The sequence below is a fragment of the Neovison vison genome, chromosome 1 (assembly GCF_020171115.1).
Source record: "Neovison vison isolate M4711 chromosome 1, ASM_NN_V1, whole genome shotgun sequence".
Classification (NCBI taxonomy): domain Eukaryota; kingdom Metazoa; phylum Chordata; class Mammalia; order Carnivora; family Mustelidae; genus Neogale; species Neogale vison.
The window spans coordinates 52,547,748-52,561,513 of NC_058091.1; the positions used below are offsets into that span (position 1 = coordinate 52,547,748).

General features: G+C 39.0%; 1 protein-coding gene across 1 annotated transcript in view; it reads left to right on the plus strand.

The window, feature by feature from the left end:
* The window catches only part of IMPG1 (interphotoreceptor matrix proteoglycan 1), a 127,036-nt gene that overhangs the window by 35,215 nt on the left and 78,055 nt on the right, over nt 1-13,766 (plus strand). Inside the window, exons 5-8 of the mRNA XM_044236289.1 lie at nt 873-937; nt 1,549-1,628; nt 7,002-7,154; nt 12,878-12,936. Coding sequence (XP_044092224.1) covers nt 873-937; nt 1,549-1,628; nt 7,002-7,154; nt 12,878-12,936 — 357 coding nt within the window. The remainder of the gene's footprint in view (nt 1-872; nt 938-1,548; nt 1,629-7,001; nt 7,155-12,877; nt 12,937-13,766) is intronic.

The following is a 13,766-nucleotide window of genomic DNA, read 5'->3' on the forward strand; positions in this document are numbered from 1 at the left end:
AGATGACTCTACAACACAGAGCATCTAACCATTTCCTTTGGTCTTCCCATCATCATGAATCGCAGAAAACTGGATCGAGTATATTGGGCAACTATTACTAAATTGTACTAACGCAGACACAAGATAATTAGAACTAATAGCTTATAGTCACAAATCTTTCAGTGAGCTTCAAAAGAGATTACTACTGCTACTCCTTTCTATATAGAAGTTGCTTGCTAGAACAGGTCAACGTCATAACAGACAGCTATATAACCATGCCCTTGGATTTGCCCTTAGCTATCATCCAGACTGTCTCTGCATGGCAGTGCCAACTTACCCATAACAGCCTACCCAATAACTCCTTCTGTGTCCAGAATAAGTATTTAATACACCCCCATTATCCAGAAATCTTCCTCTCTCCTATTACTGTAACCAGTAACCACAAGAGTTACTTTAGTAAATAAACTTAAGAACTCTCTGGATTTGCAGGTTTGAGGATCGGAGATTTTAGCAAGAACATTCAGCCATAGATCATATCATGCAATTACCTTTAATGTCAAGGACACAGTGCAAGTACAATGGGACTATAAAACATAAAAAAGCCCCGAAGACCAGTTTTGCTTATGATGGAAGTGCTCCCTAGGACCACATGAAAGATGCTTATGGAACACCCTGGAGTCAAACATAACCATTTTCAAGAGTTGTTTGAATTTTTCTTCAATGAAAATACACTTGAAGATTACTTCTATAATGAAAGAAATAGGCAAACCCTGTTTTAAAGGGGTCTCCTCTAATTTTTAGGTCTGTTGAGTATAGGAAAAGTAAATGCATTTCCCCTGTTGTTATCAAGCTCCTTTTCACCACCTCTTCTTTCTTTTCTGCTGTGGTGATAGAAAAGATGAAGCATCTACAGAGGAGACATTTGGAGAGCCGGGTGAGACCCCTGTGTTTTCTACAGGTAAGCTTAGGTCTCCTCATTCACCTGCTCCTGAACCTTAATTCAAATGATCATGAAAGTATATTATTTAAAAAGCAATCTTTAATTGAAGTTGACAGAATTCATAACATACTTTCTCAAAGCTAAATGATATTTCCAACTTTAGAAAATAATTTAAATGCATTGTATAAAACTTGAAAAGTTTAGAAAAGAATAAAGGTAAAGCCAAATCACCCATTATCCTACAACTTGGAGACAATCATTACCAATATTTTCAAACAAATAAACTCAAGATAAATATCTGTCTTGCATCCTTTATATAGTTACAAGTGGAAAAATTAACTAGATCTCATTGTCGAAACTATTTAACTGTAACATACCTAAGATAGCACCAAACTAGGATAGCACCTAGAAGAGAAGAATGGAGACTTCAACTAGGATCAAAAGGTTGAGTTATATTTTTCTCAAGAACATATTTATGTGATCTTAAAAAAAAAAAATGAGGTAAGAAGGCATCCCACATCTATAAATTCCAGAATGACAGAAAAAAAAACACATGAAATTTTGACCTTGTTCTAATGTAAATTTCTCCAATCTCATTTTTGTGCCTGTCATGTTTTTAATTTCCATAGATGTTGCCAGTGTCTCCCTCGGACCCTTCCCACTCACTCTGGAGGACACACCCCTCAATGACACCAAGATGCCTACAATAGTAAGAAGTTCTGAGAGTGAATCTATCTCTTTACATGCCTGTTTTTGTTTTATTAGTAATGCAAGAAAAGAGAATGGGTGAATTAGCCATTCAGTATCACTGGTGCTGCATTTTTATCACTCCAATTAAGAGTCAGTGACTTTGTTCTATTCGGGATTCTTCCTTCCTCTAGGGACTGAGGGGAAAATGATTGAAAACTAGAATAAGGTGGGAGGGATTGCAAGAAACAACTCAGTTATAAACTCCAGGATGGCAAGGACCCTTTTACCCCCAGTACCTAACAGAACCTCATATACAACAGGTACTAACCAAACATTAAAATAAACAGATGATTATGTCTATCAGTCAATGAGTCAAGCCTTCTCCACTGAACTGTAATCTCAGGCTGAAGGAGGAGAGAAGTTTTGCCTTCAGTGATGGCCAGCATGAGTACATCAGACAAATATCAAAATGACTGAAATCCTGCATGTCAATTGGGGAAAAATACAGTGTTCTCAGACAAAGAGGAGTCCCGGCCACACTGCTCTCTTTTTGTGAAAAGGCTTGAAGGAGGAGAGGATATGTTTCAGAATTTAATGTTGGTTATCAAAAAAAGGGGACATTTTAACTGCTCCAAAATATTTGAGCCAAACACTTGGCACTGAAGCTGGGAAACTCTCCTCTTTACTCAGGAGTGACAGGGCTGTGGTAGCACGAGGTGGGCAGCAAGTTCAGAAGGGGGTAGGAGTATAGGGGTGACACATCTGAGCCCAGATCTTCTCATCCTTATGCTGCCACTGCGACCACACCTAACTTCCCTGAGGTCTGTGAGACTTCACTAGCCTTTCCCCTACCGGGAACCTCCCCGCAAGGCACGGGTGGAAGCCCAGGTGGTGAGGACGAGCAGGACAAGAAGTTCAGTCTCACCAGCTCTACACGAAAATTCAGGGGTGAGAACCCTGCTGGCCATTCTATTTGACCTATAGGTCAGATGGCTGCGGATTTGCTGGAACTATTGCTGTGAACAAAGAATTAAAATGTTCCATTTTTCTCAAAAATATTAGTCCAGGAACAGTGAAAAGTACTGTTGGAAAAAATTATTGAGATTAAACCTATTCACTACAAAATTTCAAAGACAATTCTGGTTTGCCTTCTCTTTTCTCACACTACTTGCCTCCCGTTTCTTCAAAATCTATTATAGGTCCCCCCTTCTCCAGTAAATATTCCCTGAACATTTCCTTTCGTATTTACCACATCCTCCTCTTACCCTTTTTATCACCTGCATCTATCACTTATTCTTTCATTCAGCAAATGTTATACTAAAATCGTCTGATATGCCAGACATTGGGGTATGTGCCAAAGATCCTAAGTTGAGTAAGACACAGTTCCGCCTTCAAAAAATTTATAATGCAAATAAGTACAACAAAATAATCTAGTTGCTGTACTTGAAGATGGCGGGTATATAGAATGGAACAAAATGATAGACCAGAACAGGTTGCAAAGGACGTGACCCCCAGTCCTGTATATTCACAGAGAGTTTGTACGTAAATGGCCACTTTTTTTTTTTTTTAACTTTGGGAGATTTAATGAAGTATGAGAATCATACTGGATTCAGGAGATTATATGTGGGGTGACAAGATTAGCATATAAAAAGACTCTAGGTGAGTATGGCATAGATATTAAATGAGAAATTAAAATATTATTCACTGCTCCAGGAGATTAGAGGAGACAAAGATTTCTTCCCTAAATGATCAGAGGAAATATTATTTTAAATGAACCATAAAATATTAGTAAGAAGTAAAAATGTGTGTGTGTATATTTGTGTGTATCCCCATGTTTTAGTGCTGGGGTGAGCATGGGGAGCAGTGAGGATGGTCTCCAGTCAGGAGATTAGCACAAGCGATATGGTATCTTATAAACAGTGAACAAGCTATCTGGTAGTCAGGGCAGGGAATAATGATACAGACTACAGTTATTCAAGTAGCAACAATTCCATTTACAATTGTACAAAAATATATATATATAGGAATAAATCAAACCAAAGAGGTGAAAAACCTGTACTCTGAAAACTATAAACTACTGATGAAAGAAACTGAAGATGACACAAAGATATGGAAAGGCATTCCTTGCTCATGGATTAGAAGAATAAATATTGTTAAAATGTCTATACCACCCAAAGCAATTTACACATTTAATGCAATCCCTATCAAAATACCAAGAGCATTTTTCAAAGAGCTAGAACGAAGAATCTTGAAATTTGTATGGAACCACAAAAGACCCCAAACAGACCAAGCAATCTTGAAAAAGAAGAGCAAAACTGGAGGCGTCACAATTCTGGATTTCAGTTAAATTATAAAACTGTAGTAATCAAAACAGTATGGTACTGGCACAAAAATAGACATATAGATCAATGGAACAGAATTGAAAACCCAGAAATAAACCCACAACTGTATGGTCAACTAATTTTTGACAAAGCAGAAGAGAATATCGAATGAGAAAAGGACAGTCTCTTTGACAAATAGTGTTAGGAAAACTGGACAGCAACATGCAAAAGAAAGTAATTGGACCACTTTATTATACCATACACAAATATAAATACAAAATGTATTAAAAATCTAGACGTGAGACAGGAAACCATAAATAAAACCATTAAAAAAAAACAGAGAAGGGAATACAGACAGTAACCTCTTTGACATTGGCCATGGCAACTTATTTCTAGATATGTCTCCTGAGGCAAGGGAAATAAAAACAAAAATAAACTGTTGGGACCACATCAAAATAAAAAGCTTCTACACAGCGAAGAAAAAAATCAATAAAACTAAAAGTCTACAGAATGGAAGAAGATATTTGTAAATGGCATATCTGATGAAAGGTTATTATCCAGAATATATAAAGAACTTATAAAACTCAACATCCAAAAAACAAATAACCCAGTTTTAAAAAGAGCAGAAGACATGAAGAGACGTTTTTCCAAAGAAGGCGAACAGATGGCCAAGAAACACATGAAAAAATGCTCATCATCATTCATCATCAGGGAAATACAAATCAAAACTACAATGAGGTATCACCTCACAGCTGTCAGAATGACTAAAATCAACAATACAAGAAATAATAGATGTTGGCAAGGATGTGGAGAAAAAGGAGCCCTCTTGCACTATTGGTAGGAATGCCAACTGGCGGAGCCACTCTGGAGAACTATATGGAGGTTCCTCAAAAAGTTAAAAATAGAACTACCCTGTGACCCAGCAATTGCACTATTGAGTATTTATCCAAATAATACAAAAACACTAATTCAAACAGACACATGAACCCCTTTTTATAGTAGCATTATTTACAATAGACAAATTATGGAAACAGCCCAAGTATCTGTCAGCTGATGAATGGTTATTTAAAAATGTGGTGTATATATATACAATGGAATATTCCTCAACCACAAAAAAGAATGAAATCTTGCCATTTGCAAGGATGTAATCCTATGCTAGAGAGTATAATGCTAAGTGAAATAAGTCAGTCAGAGAAAGATAAATACCATATGATTTCACTCAGATGTGGAATTTAAGAAACAAAACAAATGAGCAAAGGGAAAGAGAGAGAGAGAAACCTAGAAACAGATTCTTAACTATAGAGAACAAACTGATGGTTCCCACAGAGGAGGTGGGTTGGGGGTGGGTGAAATAGGTGATGGGGATTAAGGGCTGCACTTGTCATGATGAGCACAGGATGATGTATGGAAGTGTTGAATCACTATATTGTACACCTGAGACTAAAATAACAGTGTATCTTAACTAACTGGAATTAAAATTTAAAATATTTTAAAATTAAAATTTTAAATTTTAAATTATTTAAATTTTAAATTAAATTTTAAATTATAATTTAAAATTTAAAATATTCTATTTTTAAAATAGAATACACTACCTGGGTCTACTCAGTAGTTTAATTTTAAAAAAACTTTCATGAAAAAATATATAAAAAATAAAATTGTTCAAGCAGATTGAGATCAGATTGTGAAGAGCCTTGGAGGTCAGGAAAAAAGTTTGTAATTTTACCCATAGATAATAGAGTATCACTGAGGATGCTGGGTAAGAAACATGGAAAATTAATCCAGTAGCTGAAGGTAATTAGAAGATGTCTCACCATTACATCTAAAGAATTTATTTAAATGTCTCATATGAACTTTAAATATGCCCAATTAAATGGTAAGCTTCTAGAGGATAATACCACATGCCATATATTTTTCTTTTAACTTTCCATATGTCCTAGCACTGTTCTATACCCATACAGATGCTTAATGTGTGTTATTTCAATGAGTGAGTGAATGAATGAATGAATGAAAACAAACATCAGTAGTCTGGCAAGTGTGAGTCTACATCCTCTGTGTGCACTATTAAAGTTAGAGGCTATGCTGCTGTCCCATGGAAAAGAGAACTTTGTGGTGAGAAATGAAGAGAGACTACATTGACTACCACCCATATAAGATTTGTCCCTCATGTCATTTTCCATTGGTTGGTCTCTTTCAGCTTCCACAGCTTTAATTTCACTAATAAGAGAATATGTACTTTACCAAAGACTTTCCATTTTCTATAGACATGATTTTTACTCTTTTAAGAAAGCTGTTCAGATTTCATGACCATCTGGGTGCCCAATATTGAAAATCTGTCAAACCTCAAGTTTGAACCCCAGCTCTAGGCTTGATCTGTACCCTGGGGGCCTACATGAATTCAGAACAGTGAGAGACTCCTGCCTGTTCTCAGTCCAGAGGGCAAGAAGGATGACCTCTGGTCCTTGATCAGAGGCCAAATCCAGGTCCTCAAAAGAGTGCTTCTCTTCTAAGTCACATACTACCAAAGGTGGCCCCAATATGCCATTCCTTCTGAGAGATATTTCAAACCCTCTCTTGATCTAACTAGCTTCAATGTGAAGTTTAAGCACAAATGGTCTCATTAAACCAGTCTAGACTCTTCCCTAAGAAAAGATTATATTAAGTAATCGCTCAGCATCCTTAGGTTATTTTGGGTAATCCAGCCCTCATCAAAGAGTATTTATAAAGTTATGCAAGAAGGTGGCACAATCCCAGTGACAGGATTATGTATGTATATATACATGCAGTATTTATGAATTATGTGTGTGTGTGTATATATGTGTAAATGCTTTCATGAAGAGCACATAGTCATAAAATTACAGTGTTCTCAAGGATTCTAAACAGTTAACTCATTGGAGCTTTGGTACATTGTCTCTCAATGAAATTCAGAGGACACTTCTAGTTCATAGAATTTTAATTCTAAAAGCACTTGAGCCTTCATAATACACTTCTTGGGACGTTATCAATATATACTGTTTAATATTACCATATGCTTATACTTTATGTTAAGAGAAGACTTTATTTTTTTAATTTAGGAAAGAAATGTAGAACCCACTAAGACATCCAAGGGCCCAGTGGAGCAGAAGGTGTTGCTGAGCGTCACTCTGGCAAACCAGAAGCTTGAGGCGGAACTCACTGACTCCCAGACCCCATATTATCAGGAGCTGGCAGCAAAGTCTCAGCTCCAGGTAAGTGAGCCTGTCCCACACAACCACAGCCTGAGTCATGAATCAGAATCTGAGAGCTAACAGGACCTAAACCCTTTGAGTTGAGTTCCAACTTCTTGTGACTAGGCATTCATTTTTAACCATTAGAAAGAAATCAAAAACTGCAATATGTCCCAAAATGTTAGGGCAAATGGATCTCTAGAAAAGTTTTTCTATTCCAGCTTCTCTATCCTAAAAATCACTTATATTTAGTTTTTCTTTAAATATTAGTGGGTTTTTAAATCTCCTTTAACTGAAAGGCACGAAGCACATATTTTGTAGGTCTAAAATGTTCATGTAAGCACCAACTTGGGAATATGCTGGGTTGAAATATGAATTTTTAACCCATATTTATCTTACATAATGTTTCCACTTTTGCAGTTTGATGCAATTTAAAACCTTGGCATTTTTCATGGGTGAAAATGAAAGCCAATTATGTTGTCCATGTCATCCAGGAAACTTAGGAGCTGCCCCAAGATGTCTCCTCCATCTCTGACCATTATCTCCTCTGCCCACCTCTTCATTAACCACAGGATGAATCCAAAGTGCTGTGCTGACTGTGGCTTCTATTCACCATGAAGAGAGTCCTGCCTTCCTTTCCAGCTTCATCTGAACACTAGGCCTTTCCCATCCCTCTCCTTTGCACACTACTTTACAGGAAATACAAACTGCTTGCAAATCTCTTCTCACCTTTAGCCTTTCCATGTGCTGCTTCCTCTGTCCACAATGTCCCTTCCCTGGGTTTCATTTTGCAAACTTCATCAAGGAAAGTTCTCTCCACTCATCCTGGGTTCAGTACCTCTCCTCTGGGCTAACGCTCAGTGCCCACTGCTGTCCCAAGAGTTATCACCCTGTCTTGAGATTGTTTGTTTACACGTCTATGGCTTTTGTTGTCTCTATTTCTCCCTCTTCAGCCAGCATCTCACTGCCTTCAGGCTCTGGGCGTCCCCTTGAGGGCAGGAACAATTTCTTGATCTCTGAGGACTTACCGCCTAATATGGAGTTGGAATGCAGTTAACTATTCTGTAATTATAGAAATGCAATTGAGAATCGATACATTCATACGATAACATAACCATGAACTACATTTTTGGATAGCCCAAGCATCTCACACAGCACGGCCAGGGAACCTATAGGCCCCTACTTCTCACATGTGGAGAATTCAAGGCTTACCTCCTCTCAACTGAGGAGATGATGAATAAGCAAAAATTTGGTTTGTTTTGTTTTGTTTTGTTTGTTTGTTTAATTTTTTATTTTTTATAAACATATAATATATTTTTATCCCCAGGGTTACAGGTCTGTGAATCACCAGGTTTACACACTTCACAGCACTCACCAAAGCACATACCCTCCCCAATGTCCATAACCGCCCCCGTACCCCCTTCCCCCAGCAACCCTCAGTTTGTTTTGTAAGATTAAGAGTCACTTATGGTCTGTCTCCCTCCCAATCCCATCTTGTTTCATTTATTCTTCTCCTACCCCCTTAAGCCCCCAGAATAAGCAAAAATTTTAAACCTCCAACCACTCCCTGCATCACCGTTCAGCCAATAAAATGTAAAGAATCGTCTCTACACACTTCAAAGAGAAAACATCAGCATGGGGTGTTTATGAACTGGAGAGGTACTTAGACACGGATTATTAGATAGAATGAATTAAAAATTATCTGTGAACTTTCTGTTTGTTCTTTAAAATATTCTTTTCAGAAAGTTCTGAGTATAGTCAGAGTTATCTTCAAAATTGGTTAGTTGGCCAAGATTCAAACCCAAGCAGCCTGGCATCAGAACCCCTATTCTTAATCATTATGCTATACTTCCCATTTTTCCCAAATAAATATCTTCAAGGCAGGGATTTTTGTACCATCATCAGATAAACAAGTCCATTGTAGACTCAAAACCTTATTAGCCAAAAGACTATGTCTTCTTGCTCAGTCTTGTTCCAGAGACCCATCACATCAGTCCTGCTGGTTCCTCTGCATGATCACTGGCTTCTCTGAAATGGAGCCCCTCTGCTTAGAGCATCTGGTCCCTTTCCAGGCTCCTGAGCAATCCAGACCACCTAGCAGCCTGCCCACACATAACTAAGCAGCTCCACCACAGCCCGGACTTGCATCAGCAAGCCATTCAGGCCTAATCAGGAATTAATGGACAGTGCTTTGCAGTAATTTAATTTCCACAATAAACCTAATGAGCAATTTAATACAAATGTCAAAAGGAATGCTTAGTTGTTGTCTGAATGCTTTCTCCTGTGCAAACATTCATGAGAACTCAACACGGCTGCCTTTTTATAGCCCCGTTAGCATACATTCCAGCAGAATCAGCGAGGCCCCTGTGCAGTTAGTATTATTAATAAGGTTAACTGGGCACTTAATTAGCAATTTAGTGGTTAGCGCTCCATGATTGGAAGGTCCCCAGAAGATTATTTAGCGGAATTAACTGAAGGCCTTTGTCATCTCCTCCCTAGATGCCTTCTGCACCCTCTTAAGCAGAGCTGGCTCTTAATCAATCACAGGCAGGTTCACAAAGAGGACATGGACAATGAGCAAAATTCCCCTCCACCAGAGGCAGTGCCGTGGAGCACTCCTGGAGGGGAGGACAGCTCTCCCTGGAGATGTTCCCTGCTGCCCATGCTGCAGCTGTGAGCCTCTCTGGAAGCAGCTTTGAGCTTGTTTTCCTCCATAGAACAGCATCTCTGATATCCTGGATAAGAAAGAGGAACAAGTCAGGGTCTGAATCTTCTGCTCCAGAAACTGCTGCTCATGCTTAAACATTGAGTCCCAGGTGTTGTTCCTGGAATGGCATGACAAATGCCTTGTGGCCCCAGAGCTATTTGTCACAGGAGGCCAGAATAGACCTGGAGCATGTACACAGCTCCTTACTACCTGCCCCCATACTAAAGACCAGGTCCCCCACGCCTAAACTCCTAGCTCTCCTCTGGTAAGCCTGTGGTGGGGGTGGCAGTGGAGAAACAGAAACTTATTACTCAGGCTCCCTCCCCCTAACCTCTATAGAGACCCTCACTCTGTCCTTCCCCTCACTGAGTCTTTTAAAAACAACCAACTAAAGGCCTGCTCTGTCTGCTCTCATCAGGCCCCATGGTATGAGACCACAGAAGAAGTAAAAGAAAATTGGCCTACCGAGGAGCTAGTAATCCAGTAGGAGAGATAGAAACTAAGGAAATCAATAATACAGTATCATCCACTCTTTGCCCATTGTGTGTCCAGCACTTATTAGTTATTCCTTATAGGAGCCTCAAATTAGAAGTATTATTGTCCCTTTTTGGCTAAGGAGATCAGATTCAGAGATCGTATTGCTTATGGCTAAGCAATAAACTCCAGGCCTTAATAAGGAGAAAGTAGCAGAACCAATATTTAAACTCAAACCTACACAGCTACCTCCTCACCCAAAACTGGCCTACCTTCATCACTGCAGTTATCATATACTCAGGGGATGAAAACTATTTTTAACATTGGTGCAAGAAAATATGACTTGGGAGGTAAAACAGTCTGCTGGAAAAAGAAATCCATGATGCGTTTCAAAGCCCGGTGTAAGTGATTTGGGGATTATCTGTGCATCACTGCCTTAGTCCTTGGCATAGATAATGTAGAGTCAGCAGTAATTTTAGATACAGTGACAATGCAGTTGCATGTCGATGAGTTTAGAGAATGAAGAGAGGCGCTCAAGTCAATTAAACAAACTTTGCTGAGTCCCTACTATGGGACTGATGATGGTTTCCTAGGTACTGAGAGGGAGGGAGATAAAGATGAGTCAATAAGACATGGTTCCTGAGCCCAAAGAGCATAATCCTCAGTGAGGAAGACATCATGCAGCTCACAGACTGTTTTATGGGACATAGTGCATTAAGTTCTAGAGTAGTAGGGAGAAGAAATCATTGAACCTGACTTAAGGGCTCTATGGATGCTTTTCAATTGAGAATATGTTTGGGGTGCCTGGGTGACTCGGTCAGTTAGGCATCTGTCTTTGGCTCAGGTCCTGATCTTGGGGTCCTAGGATTGAGCCCCACATCAGTCTCCCTGCTCAGCTGGGAGCCTGCTTCTCCCCCTGTTTATGCTCTCTGCTCTCTCTCTCCATCTCTCTCATTCTCTCTCTCTTTCTCTCCATCCCTTGTTCTCTCTCTCTGTCTCTCTCTCAAATAAATAATAACAACCTTTTAAAAAATAGAGAATGCGTTTGTGCTGGCTTTGAAAGATGGGGGCATGGGCAGTCAATAAACAGAAGGTAGAAGTTGCATCTTGGGCTAAAGGGGAAATAAGTTATAGAAGTCTGAATGAGGTACATGTTGTATTTGAGGAGAGATAAGCCTTGGTTTTGTGAAATTAGAGGATACAGTATTGGCCAAGGAGATAATGATGGCAGGAAGAATAAGTGATAAAGTACTTGGGGAATGGAGAAGGTAGATTGCAGAGGGTCTTAAATGCCATTCTAAAGAACTGGAGCTTCTTCAATGGGCAGTGCCGCCCAGCAAGGGACTTTTAGTGAAGAACAACAGATATGGAATGATTACCTTGGAAATAAAAATGTGATCAAGGAGACATCTCCTCCTTTTCCTCCTGCCCCAACATATCCCTCCCCCAAATTTCTCCTTCCTTTCCTCATGCACACCTAGAAAATCATTTCAGCAATGTAAAAAGGGAGATGGGAAGAGTACACCTGCCATGGGAATAAGAACATGGTGGAAACGAAATGTTTCCCCACTTACTAAATAAGTGGGGAGAGTGAGATAAGGAGGCTGAGTGCAAATTTTCAGAATCTTGATATTTAGAGTGCAGACAAGAATAAGATGGATTAAACAAGACTGAGAAAGTGGTCCTTGAGATAGAAGAAGAACCAGGGAAAAAAGCAGGCAAACCCTGGAAGAGGAACGGAAAATGCCACTGGATTTGGAGAGAGCCAAGAGGCAACAGCCTGGAGAAAACTGTCCCTCCTAGACAAATCCAGAGGCAGAAGCCCGACTGTAGTGGGTCAGGAGTCATTGAGTATAGCAATTGTAAAATATTCTGATAATACGCCTCATTAGCAAGGTCAGACTAATTAAGAAATAAATCTATAATCTAACCTATTAGAGTCTGATTGTACCATGTTATTTAGTTACAGCAGCCATTTTGATTTTAATAATTGCTTTAACATTGTATTTTCCAAATCATCTTATTCAACTCAGAAAATATGTTATTCTGTGTGTATAAATAAAAACACTGTAGCCAAAAATGTTTCTTCCAAGTACCACCTTAAAGTTATTTCATATTCTATTTAAAGTAACCATTAAAGCAGGTCTGAACTACCCAATTGCAGCTTTTTAAATTTTTCTATTTTTTTTTTTTTTTAAGAGAGAGAGAAAGAGAGTGCGCAAGGTGGGGAGGGGCATAGGGAGAGGGAGAGGGAGAAAGAGAATCTTAGGCAGGCTCCACTGAGATCATGACCTGAGCCAAAATCAAGAGTCAGATGTTTAAACAACTGAGCCATCAAGGCACCCCCCGCCCCACAATTGCAGCTTTTAAATAAATACCAAAACACTTTCCTCTGGGTTTCAGAAATAACTAAGAACAAAGAGTTTGGCCTCAATAGTTGCTTCAATTTTGCATTTTCATGTTTTTCCCCAAACTCATCAGAAGTATTTAGGCTTTTTCAGTTAGGTAAGATCTGACCCAGTAGAGCCTGAAGAGTGTTTCATAAATTTCTTTCCTTCTGCAGATGCAAAAGGTATTTAAGAAACTTCCAGGATTCAAAGAAATCCATGTGCTAGGATTTAGGTAAGTAAGAGAACTGGGCTCTTCTCAATTTTTAAATTACTTTCTCTCTGTCCATTTTAAAAACAGTGTCATGAGGATTATAAGGTTCCTTTCCCCCAAGTTGTTTAGCCCTGCTAGATCCTGAAAACTGAATACATTTGAGATAAAGGAACTGTCTAATTAGAACATGACTCTAGGTGATTTTTTAAGGGGTAACACAGAAGCTGTATTCCCTCCTCCCTCTGGAGGCAGAAACACTGCTCTCTGCAGAGAGCTCATCTGCTGTCTTTGGCAATGTTATTAACAAACCTCTTAGGAGAATACCTCAGTAGGGACAGGTCAAAAGAAGTAGCAATTAGTTACCTTAGAGCCTGATTGCCTGGTTCCCTGTTGAATGCCAAATATCATCATCATTGAAACAAATCAGTGTGACCCTAGGGAATCAGATGAAACTAAAAAAAAGTAGTACCTTTGGGGATAAGGGAGTTGAAGGAATGGGGTAGAAAGGGACAGAAGTGGAAGGAATACTTCCCAAAATACAGCTTTTATTATCATTTTGATGTCTGAACTGTAGTAATGCATTACCACACAAAAATTATTAAATTACAATTTTAAATAAAGGAAATGAAATTAAAGAATAGTGCCATGCTAAAGCAGGGTTGACTTGTGTTCCCATGGCTTCCCCACAAGCAGGCCTATATCCATGAGCATCCCAACACTCTAATCTGGGTGGGTACTATGATTTTTGGCAAGCAGTTTTACATCCTCTTTCTAAGTTCTCACTCAAAACGTCTACAGGCAGGGTCCTAATGTGATATTTTTTTCAAATGTACCATAAGGTGTATGTCAAC